This window comes from Schistocerca piceifrons, unplaced genomic scaffold (assembly GCF_021461385.2).
Source record: "Schistocerca piceifrons isolate TAMUIC-IGC-003096 unplaced genomic scaffold, iqSchPice1.1 HiC_scaffold_2281, whole genome shotgun sequence".
Taxonomy (NCBI): Eukaryota; Metazoa; Arthropoda; class Insecta; order Orthoptera; family Acrididae; genus Schistocerca; species Schistocerca piceifrons.
The window spans coordinates 367,976-389,950 of NW_025728208.1; the positions used below are offsets into that span (position 1 = coordinate 367,976).

The 21,975-nt window shown below is 40.5% G+C and overlaps 1 protein-coding gene across 1 annotated transcript; it reads left to right on the top strand.

Moving 5' to 3' along the window:
- Positions 1-1,036: 1,036 nt before the first annotated feature.
- Positions 1,037-13,596, top strand: LOC124742265 (molybdenum cofactor biosynthesis protein 1-like). The gene is made up of 6 exons (XM_047248793.1): positions 1,037-1,071; positions 1,153-1,180; positions 1,663-1,887; positions 12,218-12,363; positions 13,227-13,272; positions 13,510-13,596. Exons 1-6 carry the CDS (start codon positions 1,037-1,039, stop codon positions 13,594-13,596), a joined length of 567 nt encoding a protein of 188 aa, XP_047104749.1.
- Positions 13,597-21,975: the final 8,379 nt, after the last annotated feature.

The window sequence follows — 21,975 nt, forward strand, 5'->3', positions numbered from 1 at the left end:
AAGCTAATTTCTGTGGCACGTCTGATGACACAGTGCTGGTGGAAGCACGAGTATTTCAGAGCACACCAATCATTGCACATTGTTAAACATAGGCCTCTGCTGCAGACAACCCCCGTATGTTCCCATGTTGACAACACTGTTGAATTACAACTTCTGTGGCTCAGGAGCATTGCGATTGGGCAGTGAATCAATAGAAATGTGTCATCTGGTTGAATCATTCGTGTTTCGCATTACACCTGCTTGACGGTTTTGTGCACATACACCGTCAACAGAGTGAATTGGTGCTTGAAAGGTGCACTTTGCTACAGACGTAGGCCAGTGGGAGCAATATTATGCTATGGAGGACATTCACCTGGTCTTCTGTGGGTCCTGTGGTAGTAACTGAAGGCTCCATAACAGCTTTGTTCTGTGTGAACATTATTGTGCACTGTCTGCACCATGTCTCTAATGAAGGTGACATGTTTCAACAATATGACTTTCAGTGTCACGAGGCCAGAATCAAATTCACCCCTTCTGAATCTGATGGAATACATCTGTAATGCTATCAGATACCAGTTCTGCACCCAGAAACCACTGATCTCCAATTTATGGGAATTACATGACCTGTGCTTAGACATGCGGTGCTGCATAATGCTGGGAACATACCTCACATAATGCTGGGAACATACCTGAAACTTGTTGAACTTGTCCCACACAAAATCACTGCTGTATTGTGTTCCAACAGTGGACAAACACATTATCAAACAGGAGGTCATAGTGTTTTGTCTCATCAGTTTATATATTCAATGCTTGAATGAAAGGTGTGCTCTTTTCCTTTTTTCTGCCATTGCGTGTATGTGTAAAGCAGGATATTCTACCATTTGGGTTTGTTTATATGAAGGCTGTCAGTATTACCACCTGCACAGATACTAAATGCTGCTTTTGTGAAGACCTTTTATCTTGAGAACACTTTTAACTTTGTTTCACAAATGGCAGCACAGTTTCAAGAAAGCTTCTTAATTTAATGTAATAGTTAAAATAATACCTTCAGCAAAAGATGTGTGCGTTGGAGTGGGGAAAAAGATCGGAGATGTATGTAGTTTAATTTTCGTAAATTGTTAAGAAGGTTAACAGCTTGGCATGCTAAGATAAATTCAGACATTCTCCAAAAAGAGAGAAAAAGATTAATTTAACAGAATCAGTGAGGTATACAAATATAACAACAGACTTGTAGAACCATTATTTTGTAGGTTAGATTAGATTAGATTCAGCTTTTGTTCCAAGACCCAAAACATGAGATGATTCTCATGGGTGAGTAACATGCCAGAAAGTATAACATAAAAAATATAAAACATTTAAATACCCTGATCATTTGTCAGGAGATTGGCAAACTAGGTGAATACAATACAAACTGGAACAGCTAATATTTTCAGAATTGATACGCTGTCAGACTGAAATATTGTTATGCACTATTAATAAATTTATCAAACAAAAAGTACATAATCTTGACTGTTATGACAAAGTGCTCTCAGAACTGAAATCTAACAGACATTCTTAGTTAAGCTGGCCTAACAGATAATCATCTATAGAGTAGGATGAGTTGCCTATCAAAAAGTCTTTCAAACTCTGTTTAAACCATGCTTTATCTGATACCAAGTTTTTAATGGTGTCTTTCTTCCACAGATAAATTGTGTTGTAATGCGAGGTTTTAATGAAGATGAAGTGTGCAGTTTTGTGGAGTTAACAAAAGAGAAAAATGTTGATGTAAGATTTATTGAGTACATGCCTTTCAGCGGCAACAAATGGAATGATGGGAAGATGGTCTCATTTAATGAAATGCTCCAAATAATTAGAAAGCAGTGGCCTAATTTTGATCCTCTTCCCAATGGGCCCAATGATACCTCAAAGGTACGTGCAGTATTACATATGAACATACATTGAAAATAATTTAATGTTTATGACTTACTACCAATCACAAGAATACTTCACATCTGCTGGTGGTATGAGAGATGGACTGGTTTAGTTACATATTTCTCATCCCATTCAGTAAGTCTGTCCTGGCCTGGGTTTCTCTGCAGCTTTTCTGCAACTCTCCCCATTTCCTAAACCTTGACAAGCCTTTTCTTTCTTCCCTTTTCCTTCCCCTTCATTGTTTCTGCCAGAAGAAGAAGCCACTGGCTCCAAAAGCTTGCACATTTCCATAACTTTAAGGGGAGTTAGAAGGGGAAAACATTCTTTTTCACTTTTTTGGGTTTTTATCTGATTATAAAATTTGCAATTTTCCAAATAAAATGATATGTATATTACTTATAAACTTGCGTGGGAAGTATTTTATTTTATTTTCTAAAATATAATCTACACCAGTTGAAAATGTTAAAATTTTTACATGCATTACTTCAAGACCTAATAAAATCGGTAATTTTTTATATACAGGGTAGTCCATTGATCGTGACCAGGCCAAATTTCTCACGAAATAAGTGTCAAACGAAAAAACTACAAAGAACGAAATTTGTCTAGCTCGAAGGGGGAAACCAGCTGGCGCAATAGTTGGCCTGCTATAAGGCACTGCCATAGCTCAAACTGATATCAACTGTGTTTTTTAAAATAGGAACCCCATTTTTAATTACATATTCGTGTAATACGTAATATCTTAGAAGAAAGATTAAGAAAAGGCAAACCTACGTTTCTAGCATTTGTAGACTTAGAGAAAGCTTTTGACAATGTTGACTGGAATACTCTCTTTCAAATTCTAAAGGTGGCAGGGGTAAAATACAGGGAGCGAAAGGCTATTTACAATTTGTACAGAAACCAGATAGCAGTTATAAGAGTCGAGGGACATGAAAGGGAAGCAGTGGTTGGGAAGGGAGTAAGACAGGGTTGTAGCCTCTCCCCGATGTTGTTCAATCTGTATATTGAGCAAGCAGTAAAGGAAACAAAAGAAAAATTAGGAGTAGGTATTAAAATTCATGGAGAAGAAATAAAAACTTTGAGGTTCGCCGATGACATTGTAATTCTGTCAGAGACAGCAAAGGACTTGGAAGAGCTGTTGAATGGAATGGACAGTGTCTTGAAAGGAGGATATAAGATGAACATCAACAAAAGCAAAACAAGGATAATGGAATGTAGTCTAATTAAGTCGGGTGATGCTGAGGGAATTAGATTAGGAAATGAGGCACTTAAAGTAGTAAAGGAGTTTTGCTATTTGGGGAGCAAAATAACTGATGATGGTCGAAGTAGAGAGGATATAAAATGTAGGCTGGCAATGGCAAGGAAAGCGTTTCTGAAGAAGAGAAATTTGTTAACATCCAGTATTGATTTAAGTGTCAGGAAGTCATTTCTGAAAGTATTTGCATGGAGTGTAGCCATGTATGGAAGTGAAACATGGACGATAAATAGTTTGGACAAGAAGAGAATAGAAGCTTTCGAAATGTGGTGCTACAGAAGAATGCAGAAGATAAGATGGGTAGATCACATAACTAATGAGGAAGTATTGAATAGGATTGGGGAGAAGAGAAGTTTGTGGCACAACTTGACCAGAAGAAGGGATCGGTTGGTAGGACATGTTCTGAGGCATCAAGGGATCACCAATTTAGTATTGGAGGGCAGCATGGAGGGTAAAAATCGTAGAGGGAGACCAAGAGATGAATACACTAAGCAGATTCAGAAGAATTTTAGGTTGCAGTAGGTACTGGGAGATGAAAAAGCTTGCACAGGATAGAGTAGCATGGAGAGCTGCATCAAACCAGTCTCAGGACTGAAGACCACAACAACAACAACGTAAAGATATATGAATGTTTTAGTTGGACCACTTTTTTCGCTTTGTGATAGATGGCGCTGTAATAGTCACAAACATATATCTCATAATTTTAGACGAACAGTTGGTAACAGGTAGGTTTTTTAAATTAAAATACAGAACATAGGTACATTTGAACATTTTATTTCGGTTGTTCCAATGTGATACATGTACCTTTGTGAACTTATCATTTCTGAGAATGCATGTTGTTACGGCGTGATTACCTGTGAATACCACATTAATGCAATAAATGCTCAAAATGATTTCTGTCAACCTCAATGCCTTTGGCAATACGTGTAATCACATTCCTCTCAACAGTGAGTAGTTCGCCTTCCGTAATGTTCGCACATGCATTGACAATGCACTGACGCATGTTGTCAGGCATTGTCGGTGGATCACGATAGCAAATATCCTTCAACTTTCCCCACAGAAAGAAATCTGGGGACGTCAGATCCGGTGAACGTGCGGGCCATGGTATGGTGCTTTGACGACCAATCCACCTGTCGTGAAATATGCTATTCAATACTGCTTCAACCGCACACAAACTATGTGCCGGACATCCATCATTTTGGAGGTACATCGCCATTCTGTCATGCAGTGAAACATCTAGTAGTAACATTGGTAGAACATTACGCAGGAAATCAGCATTCCATTGATAAAATGGGGGCCAATTATCCTTCCTCCCTTAATGCCACACCATACATTAACCTGCCAAGGTCGCTGCTGTTCCACTTGTCACTGCCATCGTAAGATTCTCCGTTGCCCAATAGTGAATATTATGGCAGTTTAGGTTACCGCTGTTGGTGAATGATGCTTCATCGCTAAATAGAACGCATGCAAAAAATCTTTCACCGTCCCGTAATTTCTCTTATGCCCAGTGGCAGAACTGTACATGACATCCAAAGTCATCGCCATGCAATTCCTGGTGCATAGAAATATGGTACGGGTGCAATCGATGTTGATGTAGCATTCTCAACACCGACGTTTTTGAGATTCCCAATTCTCGCGCAATTTGTCTGCTACTGATGTGTGGATAAGCTGCCCCAGCAGCTAAAACACCTACTAGGGCATCATCATTTGTTGCAGGTCGTGGTTGATGTTTCACATGTTGCTGGACACTTCCTGTTTCCTTAAATAATGTAACTATCGGGCGAATGGTCTGGACACTTCGATGATGTCGTCCAGGATACCGAGCAGCATACATAGCACACGCCCCTTGGGCATTTTGATCACAATAGCCACACATCAACACGATATCGACCTTTTCCGCAATTGGTAAACGGTCCATTTTAACACGGGTAATGTATCATGAAGCAAATACCGTCCGCACTGGCGGAATGTTATGTGATACCACATACTTACATGTTTGTGACTATTACAGCAGCTGGCCGGAGTGGCCGAGCGGTGCTAGGCGCTACAGTCTGGAAACGCGCGACCGCTACGGTCGCAGGTTCGAATCCTGCCTCGGGCATGGATGTGTGTGATGTCCTTAAGTTAGTTAGGTTTAAGTAGTTCTAAGTTCTAGGGGACTGATGACCTCAGAAGTTAAGTCCCATAGTGCTCAGAGCCATTTGAACCATTTTTGACTATTACAGCCCCATCTATCACAAAGCGAAAAAAGTGGTCCAGCTAAAACATTCATATTTCTTTACGTACTACATGAATATGTAATAAAAAATGGGGGTTCCTATTTTTAAAAAATGCAGTTGATATGAGTTTGACCTATGGCAGTGCCATCTAGCAGGCCAACCATAGCGCCATCTGGTTTCTCCCTTCAAGCTAGACGAATTTTGTTCTTTGTAGTTTTTTCATTTGATGCTTATTTCGTGAGATATTTGGCCTGGTCACTATCAATGGACCACCCTGTAGAAAGCTGTGGATTGCTGTGTTATGAAGGTTAAATTATGTGTTTGTATTGGTAGCAGTGTCAAAAATAGTATCGTATCTTTTCATAGTATAAACATGCTTTGTATATCGAAGTGCTAACGTTTTTCCGAGGAAAAGTGACGAATAGACTGGTAAATCTCTCAGAAAGTATGACTCCAAAATGAAGTGTTTTTAAGAAATGTGGGTTTCATGGTAATAAATTTTTGAATAAAGAGAAACATTGTGTTCAGCATGTGGTGTGTGAAGTTACAGACAATGAAATACTGGCAAACTCATGAGTATCTAGCGAAACACCCATTAGTGCTTCGAAGATTAAAATGAGACATAGTGATAACACAGTTATCTCAAAACAAAACTCACGTAAACGGTAGGTTAGGTTATATTCTGATACATTTACACATCCTAACAGGGGTGTTATGTGAATGTGTGTGCTGTATGTATGTGGAGGGCCAGTTAGTTTACATGAAGACATTGAGGTATCAAATGGACTAGCCAGGAAACTTATCATTAATTCTGCCAGTTGTAAATATACTCATTCATTTTGGAGTTCTGATAAGTGTAAAGATAATTATTTTAAAATAAATATTAGGTGGTTTTATGGATTGAGAGCTATTGGCAAAGGACACACTGCAGCAGAAACAATGTGTGTCGTGAGGTATATGCCCCGCCCACTTTGTAAAATGGACAAGTATGCAGGATTTATTGGATCTGCTGTGAGATCTGCTGCATGTGAGTCAATTAAGGGTGCTGCAAATGAAGCTGCTGAAATAAACGATGGTATGATTGACATATCAGTAGCTTTTGGGGCACTTGGTAGAAGCGCAGCTGCAGTTCTAAGAATTCTGTTGCTACAGTGACCAGTGTGGATACTGGAAAGCTAATAGATTTCCAGATTTTAACCAAACATTGTTATAAGTATAAATCAGGGAATGAAGAAGGGCATATTTGTGACAGAAATTATGAAGGACAACTAGTCGTACGGAGGCCCGTGCAGCTGTTGAAATTTATAATCGATCTGTAAACTAAAGGGGAGTGTGTTACACTAAGTTCTTAGGTTATGCAGACTCAAATGCATATAACAGTGTAGTAGCCACTCAGCCTTATGGTGAGAAGCTTGTCACAGAAATGGAATGTGTTGGTCATGCCCAGAAGAGGATGGGTACCAGATTGAGGAAGTTGAAACAAAGTTTGAGAGACAAGACACTTTCAGGTGGTAAAACCATATGAAGCAGGCTGACAGACAACATGATTGATGAACTACAACAGTATTATGAGATTGCCATTAGAAATAATACTGAGGATTTGTTGAAAATGAAGCAGGCAGTATGGGCTACCTTCTGCCAGAGACTGTCAGCTGATGATAAACCAGTACACCATCTTTGCCCTCCTGGATCTCGTTCATGGTGCAATTACCGCAATGCCCAGTACTCAAACAGGTCATACAGCCATAAACATTCTATCCCAGCAGCAGTTGTGGATATCATAAAACCTGTTTACAGAGACCTGGCAATCCTGAATTATTGAAGAAGTGTCTGCATTGTCAGACTCAAAATCCCAATGAGTCGTTCAATAATCTTATAGTGTCAGTGTCATCGTAACTGCCGTCTGTGTCACATCTGCTGTGCAGCGAGCTACGCTAATTTAAGTATTAACTCTATTTTTCTTACTTTTCACTTCTTCTTCCGTGTGTTTTTGCTTTTAGGAAGCTTTAATTGTCGAGTGCTAGTAATAGTGTTCCATAGATTTTGTGTTTGTTTTCAATACAGTCAGAGAGAGTCCGTTTAGTCAGCCATAGCGCCAGTAGTGCTAGTGTTTGTTTTGAATACAGTCCAGAGACAGGTAGTGCTATTTTCATTGTTTTCTACAGGAAGTGTCTAGTAACCACAGTTTAGTCAACTATCAGCCGCCTTTAGTGAATTAGCAGTCTAGTTATAAGTTGATTAACTCTCTACAGTAAATTGATTTCTTAGGATGGATAGGATGTGAGACTGCTGTGTACGGACACAGGAGGAGCTGGCCACTGTTCGCGAACAGCTGAACGTGTTGATGGCCGCGGTTAGCCGTCTTCAAGCAGTGGTGAGTCTGGTGCGTTGCATGGTACACCCCAGGTGTTACATGCTTCACCCACTGACCCTGCTGTCGACACATCTTTGCGGGTACCGGGCGCGATTGGGCCACCCTCTTCCCAAGGGGATTGGCGGGTTCAGCGGCGTTCGCGGCGCACGAGGCGGAGGGTCAGTGTGGAGGCTGGCCGTGTGGCATCGCCCGTTCTGCCTGTGAGTGGACATGTGGCCACTCCTTCAGCAAGATCCGAGCAGGCACATGGGGGGAGGGGTTTATTAGTTATTGGGAGCTCCAACGTTAGGCGGGTGATGGATCCCCTTAGGGAAATAGCGAAAAGGTCGGGGAAGAAGGTCAGTGTTCACTCTGTCTCCTTGCCGGGGGTCTCATCCGAGATGTGGAGGAGGCCGTGCCGGCAGTGATAGAGAGCACTGGGTGCACCCGACTGCAAATTGTTGCTCATGTCGGCACCAATGACTCCTGCCGTCTGGGTTCAGAGGTCATCCTCAGTTTGTACAGGCGGTTAGCGGAGTTGTTGAAGGCGGAAAGCCTCGCGGGGTGGAATCTGAGCTAGCTATTTGTAGTATCATTCCAAGAACCGATAGTGGTGGTCCTCTGGTTTGGAGCCGAGTGGAAGGCTTAAACCAGGGACTCAGACGATTCTGCGGAGATCTGGGGTGCAAATTTCTCGACCTCCGCTATCGGGTGACGAAATGTAGGGTCCCCCTGAAAAGGTCACGCGTGCACTACATGCAGGAAGCGGCTACAAGGGTAGCAGAGTATATGTGGAGTGCACATGTGGGTTTTTTAGGTTAGAGAATTCCCTCCCTAGGCCCGACAAGACACCTCCTGAGATGCGGCGAGGTAGGAGTAGACAAAATGCAACAGGGAATAACAATACTAATGTGCTAATAGTAAACTGCAGGAGCGTCTATAGAAAGGTCCCAGAACTGCTCTCATTAATAAGCGGTCGCAATGCCCACATAGTACTAGGGACAGAAAGTTGGCTGAAACCAGATGTAAACAGTAATGAAATTCTAAACTCAGATTGGAATGTATACCGGAGAGACAGGCTGGACAGTGAAAGGGGAGGCATGTTTAAAGTGATAAGAAGTGCAATAGTATCAAAGGAAATTGACGGAGATCCGAAATGTGAAATAATTTGGGTGAAGGTCATGGTTAAAGCAGGCTCAGACATGGTAATTGGATGTCTCTATAGGCCCCCTGGCTCAGCAGCTGTTGTGGCTGAGCACCTGAAGGATAATTTGGAAAATATTTCGAGTAGATTTGCCCAACATGTTATAGTTCTGGGTGGAAATTTTAATTTGCCGGATATAGACTGGGAGACTCAAACTTTCATAACGGGTGGCAGGGACAAAGAATCCAGTGAAATTTTTTAAGAGCTTTATCTGAAAACTACCTTGAGCAGTTAAACAGAGAAACGACTCGTGGCAATAACATATTAGACCTTCTAGTGACAAACAGACCCGAACTATTTGAAACAGTTAACGCAGAACAGGGAATCAGTGATCATAAAGCGGTTACTGCATCGATGATTTCAGCCGTAAATAGAAATATTAAAAAAGGTACGAAGATTTTTCTGGTTAGCAAAAGTGACAAAAATCAGATTTCAGAGTACCTGATGGCTCAACACAAAAGTTTTGTTTTAAGTACAGATGGTGTAGAGGATCAGTGGACAAAGTTCAAAACCATCGTACAATATGCGTTAGATGAGTATGTGCCAAGCAAGATCGTAAGAGATGGAAAAGAGCCAGCGTGGTACAACAACCGAGTTAGAAAACTGCTGCGGAAGCAAAGGAAACTTCACAGCAAACATAAACATAACCAACACCTTGCAGACAAACAAAAATTACGCGAAGCGAAATGTAATGTGAGGAGGGCCATGCGAGAGGCGTTAAATGAATTCGAAAGTAAAGTTCTATGTACTGACTTGGCAGAAAATCCTAAGAAATTTTGCTCTTATGTCAAAGCGGTAGGTGGATCAAAACAAAATGTCCAGACACTCTGTGACCAAAAAGGTACTGAAACAGAGGATGATGGACTAAAGGCCGAAATACTAAATGTCTTTTTCCAAAGCTGTTTCACAGAGGAAGACTGCACTGTAGTTCCTTCTCTAGATTGTCGCACAGATGACAAAATGGTAGATATTGAAATAGATGACCGAGGGATAGAGAAACAATTAAAATCACTCAAAAGAGGAAAGGCCGCTGGACCTGATGGGATACCAGTTCAATTTTACACAGAGTATGTGAAGGAACTTGCCTCCATTCTTGCAGCAGTGTACCGTAGGTCGCTACAAGAGCGTAGCGTTCCAAAGAATTGGAAAAGGGCACAGGTCATCCCTGTTTTCAAGAAGGGACGTCGAACAGATGTGCAGAACTATAGACCTATATCTCTAACGTCGATCAGTAGTAGAATTTTAGAACATGTATTATGTTCGAGTATTATGACTTTTCTGTAAACTAGAAATCTACTCTGTAGGAATCAGCATGGGTTTCGAAAAAGACGATCGGGTGAAACCCAGCTCGCGCTATTCGTCCACGAGACTCAGAGGGCCATAGACACGGGTTCCCACTTAGATGCTGTGTTTCTTGACTTCCGCAAGGCTTTCGATACAGTTCCCCGCAATCGTTTAATGAACAAAGTAAGAGCATATGGACTATCAGACCAATTATGTGATTGGATTGAAGAGTTGCTAGATAACAGAACGCAGCATGTCATTCTCAATGGAGAGAAGTCTTCCGAAGTAAGAGTGATTTCAGGTGTGCTGCAGGGGAGTGTCGTAGGACCGTTGCTATTCACAATATACATAAATGACCTTGTGAATGACATCAGAAGTTCACTGAGGCTTTTTGCGGATGATGCTGTGGTATATCGAGAGGTTGCAACAATGGAAAATTGTACTGAAATGCAGGATGATCTGCACCGAATTGATGCATGGTGCAGGGAATGGCAATTGAATCTCAATGTAGACAAGTGTAATGTGCTGCGAATACATAGAAAGAAAGATCCCATATCATTTAGCTACAATATAGCAGGTCAGCAATTGGAAGCAGTTAATTCCATAAATTATCTGGGAGTATGCATTAGGAGTGATTTAAAATGGAATGATCATATAAAGTTGATCGTCGGTAAATCAGATGTCAGACTGAGATTCATTGAAAGAATCCTAAGGAAATGCAATCCGAAAACAAAGGAATTAGGTTACAGTACACTTGTTCGCCCACTGTTTGAATATTGCTCAGCAGTGTGGGGTCCGTATCAGATAGGGTTGATAGAAGAGATAGAGAAGATCCAACAGAGAGCAGCATGCTTCGTTATAGGATCATTTAGTAATCATGAAAGCATTACGGAGATGTTAGATAAACTCCAGTGGAAGACTCTGCGAGAGAGACGCTCAGTAGCTCGGTACGGGTTTTTGTTGAAGTTTTGAGAACATACCTTCACCGAGGAGTCAAGCAGTATATTGCTCCCTCCTATGTATATCTCGCGAAGAGACCATGAGGATAAAATGAGAGAGATTAGAGCCCGCACAGAGGCATACTGACAATCCTTCTTTCCACGAACAATACGAGACTGGAATAGAAGGGAGAACCAATAGAGGTACTCAAGGTACCCTACACCGTCAGGTGGCTTGAGGAGTATGGATGTAGATGTAGATGTAGACCAAAAAATGATTTTCTTGTAATGAAGACACTAAAGTGGGGGTCAGCCATGCTGATATTGCTTTTAATGATGGCAACATTGGTAGCGTGAAAGTGCTACAACATATGGGAATTAATTCTGGAGCAAACTGCATCAGAGAATTTGAATGGATGGACAAGGTTTGCACTGGTAAAGCAGAGTATGCAGCACAGTTGGCCACTACGGAGTCCAGAAAGAAGAAAACAAGAAAAAACTTAAAAAAGATCAAGAGGATGCTATACAGTATGGTGCAGGGTGCTTCTGAGTGACTAAAAATAAAATGTGAAGCATATGTTGAGTTACAGTCTATTAAAACTTTAAAAACTCTTCCTGAAAATTTACATTTTCTCTTGCATTTTTCCCTAAATCTCAGAAACTACTTCGAGTAGCGAATTCAAATTTTCAGGGAGTAATAACATACGTATCCTGAGTCTTCTGAACTAAAAGAAGAACATAATGTTATGTATAAATAAAATTATTTAGAATAACATACAAAAAAGTACACAAAATTTTAACTGTGTAATTAAAAAATTGTATTTCCAAAAGCAGTGGCTGAAATGCAATTATTGTAAGACTCAGAACATATAGTTTAATGTCCTGTAAAAGTTTCTTGTCAATGGCTACAGTTGTTCCTGAAATGCGGGGAAGTTAAGTCACTAAATTTAACATTGTCAGGATAGGGCGTTCAAACTCCCCTTAATGCACGTTTTCTCCTTCCTCCACTTGGTGAGCGACACATTTATAGTATTTTCACAACAGCAGTAGCTATTTTCTTACAATTTCTTTTTGCAGGCATCCCATGTCCCGGGCTTCAAGGGATGCGTGGGATTTATTACCTCAATGAGTGAACACTTCTATGGCACGTGCAACCGTTTACGGATAACAGCTGATGGCAATTTGGAGGTGTGTCTCTTTGGGAATTCAGAGATATCTCTCAGGTGAGTGATGAAACATAGAATAATCGTGTCCAAGTGAAAATTCATGCGAGGAAACCATAAAATTACTAGAAGACTGACAGACTGATCAGTATTTTACCTTCAGGAGGTGAAATTCCAAAACTTCTTATAGACACATTCGTTCCTCTTGTCCTCACATTAGTCGTGGAGTCCGAGTGACCTTTCAGACCTTCAGAAACTTATCCCTCTTTCCTCTCTCATGAAGGAACTGATAGTTCCAAATGCTGAGTATAGAATAATACTTTTAAACTGTTTGCCATGCACATTAGGTATGTGGTTGGTAAATGGAAGAGATAAACTGCAGTTAAATCCAGCAGGTATGAAATGAGTTATCTTTTCTTGAAGTTTTCAGCTTGCACCGTCCTCCCTCCCAGACATACAAACCAGATACCTCTAGCTAAATAATTTGTGAGTATATATAATTTGCCTCTGTCAACATCATGTTACACTAACCTATTTGTGAGATTAAATTAAAGGAAAGTAATCAGGACTGGAAATTATGTAAAGACATTTTTAGCTATGTCCCTAGGTTTTAATAAAGTTAACACAGTATTTCTGTCCATGTGATGGTAACTATGATTTGCCAGCCACCTTTGCCGAGCGGTTCTAGGCACTTCAGTCCAGAACCGCACGACTGCTACGGTCGCAGGTTTGAATCCTGCCTTGGCTCAGATGTTAAGTCCCATAGTGCCCAGAGCCATTTGAACTGTGATTCATGATTATCAGAGTCTATATGTTCCAAATAAAAATTGGAACTTCATGTGTATAAATGTACAAATTATTAGACAATGGGACCAACAACTGACACTTTTAAATTGATGACTAGACTAAGAGATTAATAATAGGAAAAATACTGCAAGATACTTGGCGATAAGTTTGTTTCAGGACAAGGTAAGGGGGGTGGGGGGTGGGAAGAATCAGCTCTCTCTTTGTGAGCATAACAGAAATCCTTTATCAACCGAAGGTAAAATAAGGTATATAAATATAGGGTCAAACAATTAATTTAAGTATCTTAGAAACCAAATGACTAATGAAATTGGAAGCTAAGAAAAGTAAGTTCGTAGTAAGTAGGGTGAAACACAGGGGGCTGCAACATATTGCCATTATTGTTTGACTTGTCTATCAAAGAAAAAAGAAATGGATCAAAACAAAATAAAAGTGAGAATGGAAATGTATCAGAAGCAGATAGGAATAAGCAAGGAACATATTCTTTAATAAATAAAAAAAAAAAAAGAAACTGACATGTGAGGCAGATGTTCCTACAATGAAAGTCTGTGAAAGCAAAATATTTATGACATTGAAAAAAGAAAATCAGTGAGTGAAAAGTGTGTGTAGGTGAATTGTGGTGAAAGACTGGATATTGGAACTTCTGTTAGGCTGCCCAGTATTAGTTAACTTGGTAGTAAAGGAGCAAGTTTGCAAGGGCAGATAACTGTTTGGCTACGTAAAATAGAGTGGGAGTATGGAAAAGCTAGTCCAAGATAGGATGAAAAAGATAACAGCAACTTAAAAAATGAATTGATAAGTTACCATGAACCCCATTCCGATCTAGTGAATGCAGTGGTTGACAATATCTTGTGACATTCGCCTATAAGGCTCAAACAATAATTGCTAAATAAAAATACAAAATGTTGACAAGACTGTGTCTAAGCTGTCACTCTCTTTTGAAACAAGGGTGTTTAAACCAACAAACACGCAGGAAAGCAGCGACAACTCGCACACTAGAGAAGGATGGGCAGTATCATTGAAGGAGTGAGCATAAACCGTGTGGAATATGTGTGGTACATGAAATGATAGTAAGAAAAAAAAAAGAAGAAGAAGAAGAAGAGGAAAAATGTTGATCTGGAAACAAGGGAATAAAAATTTGCCACGTGAAGAGACTAAATGGTACTGTGCTGATGAGTGTGTACAAGTGGTGACATACAATATACGTTGATAAAGGAACTCTGCATTGGGCCCAGAAGACCACGCAATGCTCTTCGAGAGATGTCCTCTACTATATATCTATGGAGAGTTAGGGGATCAGTATACAACTCTCCAGGCTGTTAACAACTTCCAGAAGTTGAAGACACTACTTCTCACTTGAGTAGCTCCTCAGCTGGAACTACAAGCAGAGTGTACCCTATTCCAATCTGTCCACCGAGCAGAATTTCCCGGCTCTACAAGGAATTGAACCTGATCCCTTTCTATGGCACGCCTGTGGCATACTGACTCCATAGCTGTGGCAAGAGTCATAATATACACTTGTGAACAATTGAGTTATAACTATTCTGTTTATTGGGGAGAGAGTATGTATATTTCCAACGTGAATGAAATAGTTTAGTGTATCGTAACTGGAATGTATTCAGACCTCGTACTTGTTGTGTGAGAGCACAGTGTCTTAGACACTTGTAGTGTTTGTCTTAGCATGAACTAACTGGTGAGCCTTACTTTCTAGTATTTTTAATTATATATCATTACTGGTGCCTCTGGCACTTATGTGTTGCAATAGCAATAGCTTGCAATAGCAAACATTGAGTCAACCATGGTTTTTGGATTAGAAGTAGAGGTCAGCTGGGTTGACAGTGGGAATAGAGTGATGGGAAGTGGACAATAAGCAGTTATATTGAAGGGTGCATTATTTGATATGTTAAGGTTAATTACAAAACGTGGATTGGAGAATTTTTCACGTTGAGCAGAAGTAAGTTTACAGGACCAGATGTCAAATTACACATGATCAGTGTGAATCCCTATAGTCAGCATGAACACTGGCACACAGAATAATTTATAGGTAGTCTTGCTGTATATAAAAAATCAGATTTGTGCTGAACTGTCATGAACAAACTGTCACTTCTCTGGAATAAATAGACTCTGATTTGTTAATTACATCTGTGTAAATGAAAAATATAGGAAAACATAGATTGCTGCTTACTGTAAAGGAGACATGTTACATTGTAGACAAGCACAATTAAAGAGGCACTTACATAAAGCTTTCGGCCACAGCCTTCATCAGCAAAAGAGATACAGAGAAACACACACATTCATACACACAGGCAAGCACATGTCACACACATATGACTGTCAACTCCAGCAGCTTGCCCCTAGCTGCTGGACTTGGCAGTTTTTTTTTTTTTTCTCTGTGTGTGTGTGCGTGCATGCATGCGCGCGTGGTAGGCTTCTTTGTGTGTTGTGCCTGTGTGCAACTTTGTTTTCTTTATGGTAAATAGTGATCTATCTTTCCCTGCACTGTTGATATTCCTACCTGGAATTTCCATTGTCTAATCAGTGTAAATAAGAAGGACACAGTTACATATATTCTGTCACTTGAAGACTAATAAATGAAGTCAGTGGACATTATTTTTTATTGCAGAGGATCTTTGTCACCACTAATTATTAATTTTGTGTTTCAGTTAATTAGACATGGTTTCATCCTTTCCTGGATGTGCTCTTTTTGTTAAATCTTCCTTCAAAAGATCTGATTTACTTCAAATTAATAAACCTGAGTATTCTGAAAAAGGAGGTGCAGCTTACAGCTGCAGTGTGACAGTTCATCACAGGGTGATTTTATCACTGCCATATCGTGGGTACCCATGGCTCGAGACACTTATTCTATAAGGGCGTGTAGTCATTGGGCTTTCTTGTACCACAGTGTCAAAGGTGTACTGTGAGCAGATTTATTCAAGGAAAATACTACCACAGTCAGCAGAGTGAACTGCTATGGGCAACAGGATATCATTGACAGGGGTTACCACTGACTAGCATGGCTTTAGCAGCGAACAGGTGGGCCACAATGTAGCAAATGACTCACCAACTCAGTGACAGTCAATAAACAGTAACCATTCATGCCACTGGGAACTGTCACCTCTTTGTGGGATACAAATATGCAATCTGCACACTGCTCGTCACACTTACAAAGATTAGCATTGGTTCGGAACAGCACCAGGGGATGCTCGAAGCATGCAGGAAGGTCGTCTGTCTGATGATTTGCGGTACATATTGCCAAGGTGGCAGGGAGCAAAATAAGGAGTGATCAAAAAACTTCCATTTGAAGGCTGCATAGTTCAGATCAGTATGCCACACACACACACACACACACACACACACACACACACACACATACACACATATCCATCCGCACATATACCCTGCTTGTGTCTGTATATGTGCGGATGGATATATGTGTGTGTGTGTGTGTGTGTGTGTGTGCGAGTGTATACCTGTCCTTTTTCCCCCCCTAAGGTAAATCTTTCCACTCCCAGGATTGGAATGACTGCTTATCCTCTCCCTTAAAACCCACATCCTTTCATCTTTCCCTCTCCTTCCCTCTTTCCTGATGAAGCAACTGTGGGTTGCTAAAGCTCGAATTTTGTGTGTGTGTTTGTTTGTGTGTCTATCAACATACCAACGCTTTCGTTTGGTAAGTTACATCATCTTTGTTTTTAGATATATTTTTCCCATTTGGAATGTTTCCCTGTATTATATTATATATCAGTGCTTTCCTCTCCCACTACTATCCTGCAGACCTTGTCCACAAACAGATCTCCCAAGCAATACATTCCTCCCCACCCAACAACAATGTTACTACCCCCAGACCACACAGAAGCATCCCCCTTGTCACCCAATATTATTCTGGCCTCGAATACATCAACTAATTACTCCGCCACGGATATGAATTTCTCAAGTCAAGCCCTGAAATGAGATCATCCCTTGACAATATTCTCCCCAAACCACCCAGAGTTGCCTTTTGCCGACCCCCTAACCTCCGTAACATCCTTGTCAAACCCTACAATATTCCCAGACCACCTTCTCTACCCAGCGGTTCCTACCCCTGTAACCGACCACGATGCAAAACCTGCCCCATGCATCCCCCCACAACCAACTACTCCAGCCCCGCTACTGGTAAAACATACACAACTCAAGGCAGGGCCACATGTGAGACAACACGTCATTTATCAGCTGACATGCCTGCACTGCACAGCCTTTTACATTGGTATGACGACAACTAAACTGGCTGAGCGCATGCATGGGCACAGACGAACTGTCCGCCTAGGAGATGTCCAATACCCAGTAGCGGAGCATGCTCTTCAGCATAATTCTAGGGACCTAGGAACCTGCTACACCATATGTGCCATTTGGCTTCTCCCACCCAACACCAGTACCTCGGAACAGCGGAGACGGGAACTTGCACTCCAACACATCCTTTCATCCCGCCATCCCCCTGGACTGAACCTACGTTAACCAACCTCACTCCCATTTACTCTTTAGTCTTCTCCTCTTTCCCTTTCCTCTTTAGCCATTCATGCATCTTTTCATCCTACATAGTTGCGTTTATCTTTATACTATGTGCCTCTTTACTTCTGTATTCATCCTCCTTGGTTTGAAGCTGGCACAGTAATTACAGTAGAATATCTTTGGCTTCCCTCTGACATCCATGCCTCCATCTTTGCTACCCTCCCTGTTTACCTTTCCCCTGTTGCTTCATAACCTGGGTTGTGAATAACTGAATCCACTTTCCCTTCTTCCCCTTTTTTCCCCTCTCTCCTCCCTGATGAAGGAACGAAGTTCCGAAAGCTAGGATACGTCAATTTTCTGTTCTGTTTTGTGTATCTATCGGCTGTACTGAGCTGAGGTAAGTACTGGTCAGGCCCTCTATCTCTTTGTTAGTATTTGTTTCGTATATATAAACACACACAGACAGGGTGATGCGTATTAACATTTAAAAACCTCCAAAGCACTGTAGATGACCCTGAGACAAGTAATTTAATACAAGACACATGGGATCACAAATGTTGGATACAATACAAATGTTGGGAAATGTGTCAAAAGCGAATGACAAATGTCACCAGATGACGTACCTTGCCATGCTTGCAGTGGTTGAGCCTCTCGGTCTGTCACACTTAATCATCCCAACCCAAGTCAAGTATTCATATCATTGTGGCTACGGACACACGTGTGTGACTTTAGTGATAGTGTTCAGGATTTGAGTCTTGCATCTGGCAGGCAGTATTTTTTCATTGTGTTAAACAATTATGTATTTATATTGAAGTTTATTATTTTATTTACCAGTCTTGCAGTTTCCTTGATTTCTTGCAAAGCACAGTACAATGAAAACCTACCATATTGCATAACAAGTAGATGAGTATAAACTTCAGAATAGCATCATCGCCATTAAATGACCTATGTTTTCTTTACTAACTAATGTCTGTAAACAAAAAGAGAAGGGACAGAAGCAAAAAACACAAAATCAGAACTGCTTTTGCTTGATTACAGCAGGGACAATAATTTTGTAACATCTACATTTACAACAGATCATATTTACAAAATGTTTTCGAAATTTGCTCTGTTTGCTCAAATGAAAGTATTGCACTGCTCAATCATTCCTTTACACTCAACCCCAACTGCTGCACATGCTGTGGGATATGTCATCTGGTTACGTCATATGTTCAGTGTTTCTCACCAAATTTTGGGGTATTTTGAAATGTACAAAAAGGCAAATGCAGAAATTTATCACATTTTGCTGCACATTACCTGCGTCACAGAAAAATAAAGTATACAAATCTTCTCAGATTTGCCACTGAATAATTTTGTGCAAGCCTCACAATATTTCACCAACACAACTGTTCATCATCTTCAGGTAGTGGTGGGTCCTGTCATCACTGCTGCAAGATGTGGCTGGTGATATTCGCACAGCAGAATTGAAATTTGTCAGGCTAGAAGCAGGAGTACGAATGTGTGGACAGGCACTCCCAGTTGGATGGAAATTCCATTCATAGTAGCCTTCTGCTTATGTGTTGTGGGCAATGACTGCACTTCTGGACACTCGTGTGGTTAAAAGCTGAATTAACTCTCTGCAAGGTGCTGCATCAGGTCATACATCGGAGGATCTGGTTTCTACTGTTTTAATTTCATGGCAGTCAGTGCTGGATTCTGGGCAGTGCTTAATCAAAATTCCATATTCCTGTTGGTAAGATTGCCCATCGTATGGATACATGCCTCATTCTTAAAAACACAATCCTAGAGTGATGATGCTGAGGATAAAATTTCAGTCCTCTTGGGAAACGTGTGGTGCCCTGTATTCAGGCAGTGCTCTGCTACCACTAATTTACTGGGTGGCATTTTTGTCAGCGCTGTTGAACACAGTGTTCTTGCACAATGTGAGGTGTCTGCCCTATATAAGATTTGCCATAATGGCATCAGATCTTATATATGATCTGTGTTTTCTAAGGTCAAGATTGTCTTTAACTGAACACAAACAATTCCTTAGTTTTGCTGGTAGACGAAAAACACACTTGATTCTGTTTCTCTTAGCGATTCTTTCTATTTTTGAAAACATGCCACTGAAATATGGCAAAAAATCCATTTGCAGTGCTTGTCTAAGTATCTTCATTTACATCCCTACACTGAACTTGCTTTGCTCAGAACACATTTCAGATCTGTTTACAAGAATAAACATTCTGCTGGAACACTGTTCTTAGGTGTTACAGTTCACCAGGCAGACTGTCGGTATCTGAGATCACGTGTGCTCTATGTGCCAGGGAGTGTAAGACACTACCACATTGTGCAGGGTGACGGCAACTTTTGGACCGCAAATGTAACTCTGCACGTATCAGTTTGCAGTAGAGACTATGCCCCAGTGTTCTGTCAGCTTTTCTTCTAACCGTGACATCCAGGGATGGTAAGCTGCTATCTTTTTGTACTTACACAGTGAACTGAATATTCAGATGGAGCGAGTGCAAATGCTGCAGGAACATAGGTAGTGTCTGTATTATGTGGGCCACACCACAAATGTCTCTTCAGCATTCTGCCAGAAGGAGGAATGTTGGATATTTACTAAGGGAAATAGAGGATCTCCCATGGGAGCACTGTCCACTTGATCAAAGTAGTTGGTGTTACATAAGAAATAGGATGAGGTATGCACATGTTTAAACAGCACCACAATTTCTTTCTCAAACTTGCTGCTAATAACCTCTAATGAGGGCTGCAGGGGCACTTTTGTAAGTAATGATATAACATTTGAGCTAACTAAAAGATCTGAAAGTTCTAGTTTAAGCATCTTCAGGTATTCTATGAAATCCTCTGAATTCTAAATATGATGGTCATAGTCATCCACATGATATATTTCAAAGCTGTCACGTGGAAATTGCCAGTTGCATCTTGCAGCAGTGATGGTGGAAATCACCACCACCTGAAGATGCCAAAACGTTGTCACTGAAATATTGAGGGAGGGACTTGCATAATGTTATCTGGTGGGGAACCCAAAGTGTTTTTGCAACAGATCTATCAGGCAAGCCTGAAAATTCACATATACTCCAAGCAGTAAGTACCTGTTGTAAAATGGTCACATTAGTGAGCTTGGCAATTAATTAACAGTTTATCAATAAATTTGGCTTCATTTTGCAAGAAATTGTGCTGTGTTCCACTACTCCCTCTTCAACAAAACTAATGTCACTTTCTGCTCCACCTCTTCAGCCCGAGATCCTATGTATACTCTTGAGCATTTGTGTAAGATACCTGTTTATTTATAAAAATAAAAGTAACTTCTATCATGACTTTCCCATTCTTGTCCAGTGGGTTTGTTATCCTGCTGTTGCCTACTGCAGACTACAAGATTACTGTTGAAGATTTCTGCAAAGTTTTTCTTCCTTTTTAGTGTACCAACATTTCACTGTGTGGTAATTGCCTGGTACTGTTTAACGGGTGTTTTAACTGTTGTTTCAGAGATGCAATACGAAGCAAATGCAGTGAGGATGACTTGATTGCCATGATTGGGGCAGCAGTGAGAAGAAAGAAGAAACAACATGCAGGTAAGATACATTACAGCAAATGTAACTCTATAGATAGAAAGAAAATTTCTGCTTAACAAGTCATAGCAAACATAAGAGCAAAATAGAACGAAAAACAACATTGATGGAACCTGTGTTTTTTGTGTAAAATTGGATTTAATTTTTTATTTAGTATTCATTCTGATTAATGCCCATTGGTCAACAGTACATTTCAGCCCTAGAATTTGGTTCTGCAAGGTCCACCAGATAACCATATATGGCTGTTGTAACTCCTTCATTGGACTTCAGAAGTTTTCCAGCAACAAATCTTTTTTTCTTTCTTTCTTTCTTTCTTTTTTTTTTCTTTTTTTAAAAAAAGCTAAAATGCAGAAAACATCATAAAGGAAACACTCACAGAAAAGCATCAGTGTACTTGAAACAATGGAAACTCCAGTAGGAATATAAACAATGTTGGAAAAGACAGATTATTACTTACTGATGAAGGCTGTGGCTGAAAGCTTTATGTAAGTGCCTTTTAATTCTGCCCATCTGCAGCCTAAGGTATCTTCTTTATGGTAAGTAACAGTCTGTCTTTTCCTTCATTATTCATTGGTGTTCTTTGTTTTTATTGCTGTTTAGCAAGCATTGTGTGGTATATAAGGGATGCGAATAGCGTCAGATGTTGAATCATCACTCTGGAGGATATGAAGGTGCTGCATATTGGTGTGAGACAGCATTATCTGATGAGAGTTTGAAAGAAACCTCATTGTGGATGTCCATTTGGTGGCCTGGTTAAACCTTGCAACATTTGTATTTTTGGAGTATTTGGATCTGACAGTGGCCTGATGTTGGA

Excerpts from the sequence above, each read along its gene's own strand:
- LOC124742265 (XM_047248793.1), top strand. The coding sequence starts at position 1,037 with ATGTGTGCGTTGGAGTGGGGAAAAAGATCGGAGAT. Across the intron at positions 1,072-1,152 it reads TGGGGAAAAAGATCGGAGAT|AGAGAAAAAGATTAATTTAA; the intron begins GTATGTAGTTTA and ends TTCTCCAAAAAG. Across the intron at positions 12,364-13,226 it reads AATTCAGAGATATCTCTCAG|GAAAAATACTGCAAGATACT; the intron begins GTGAGTGATGAA and ends GATTAATAATAG.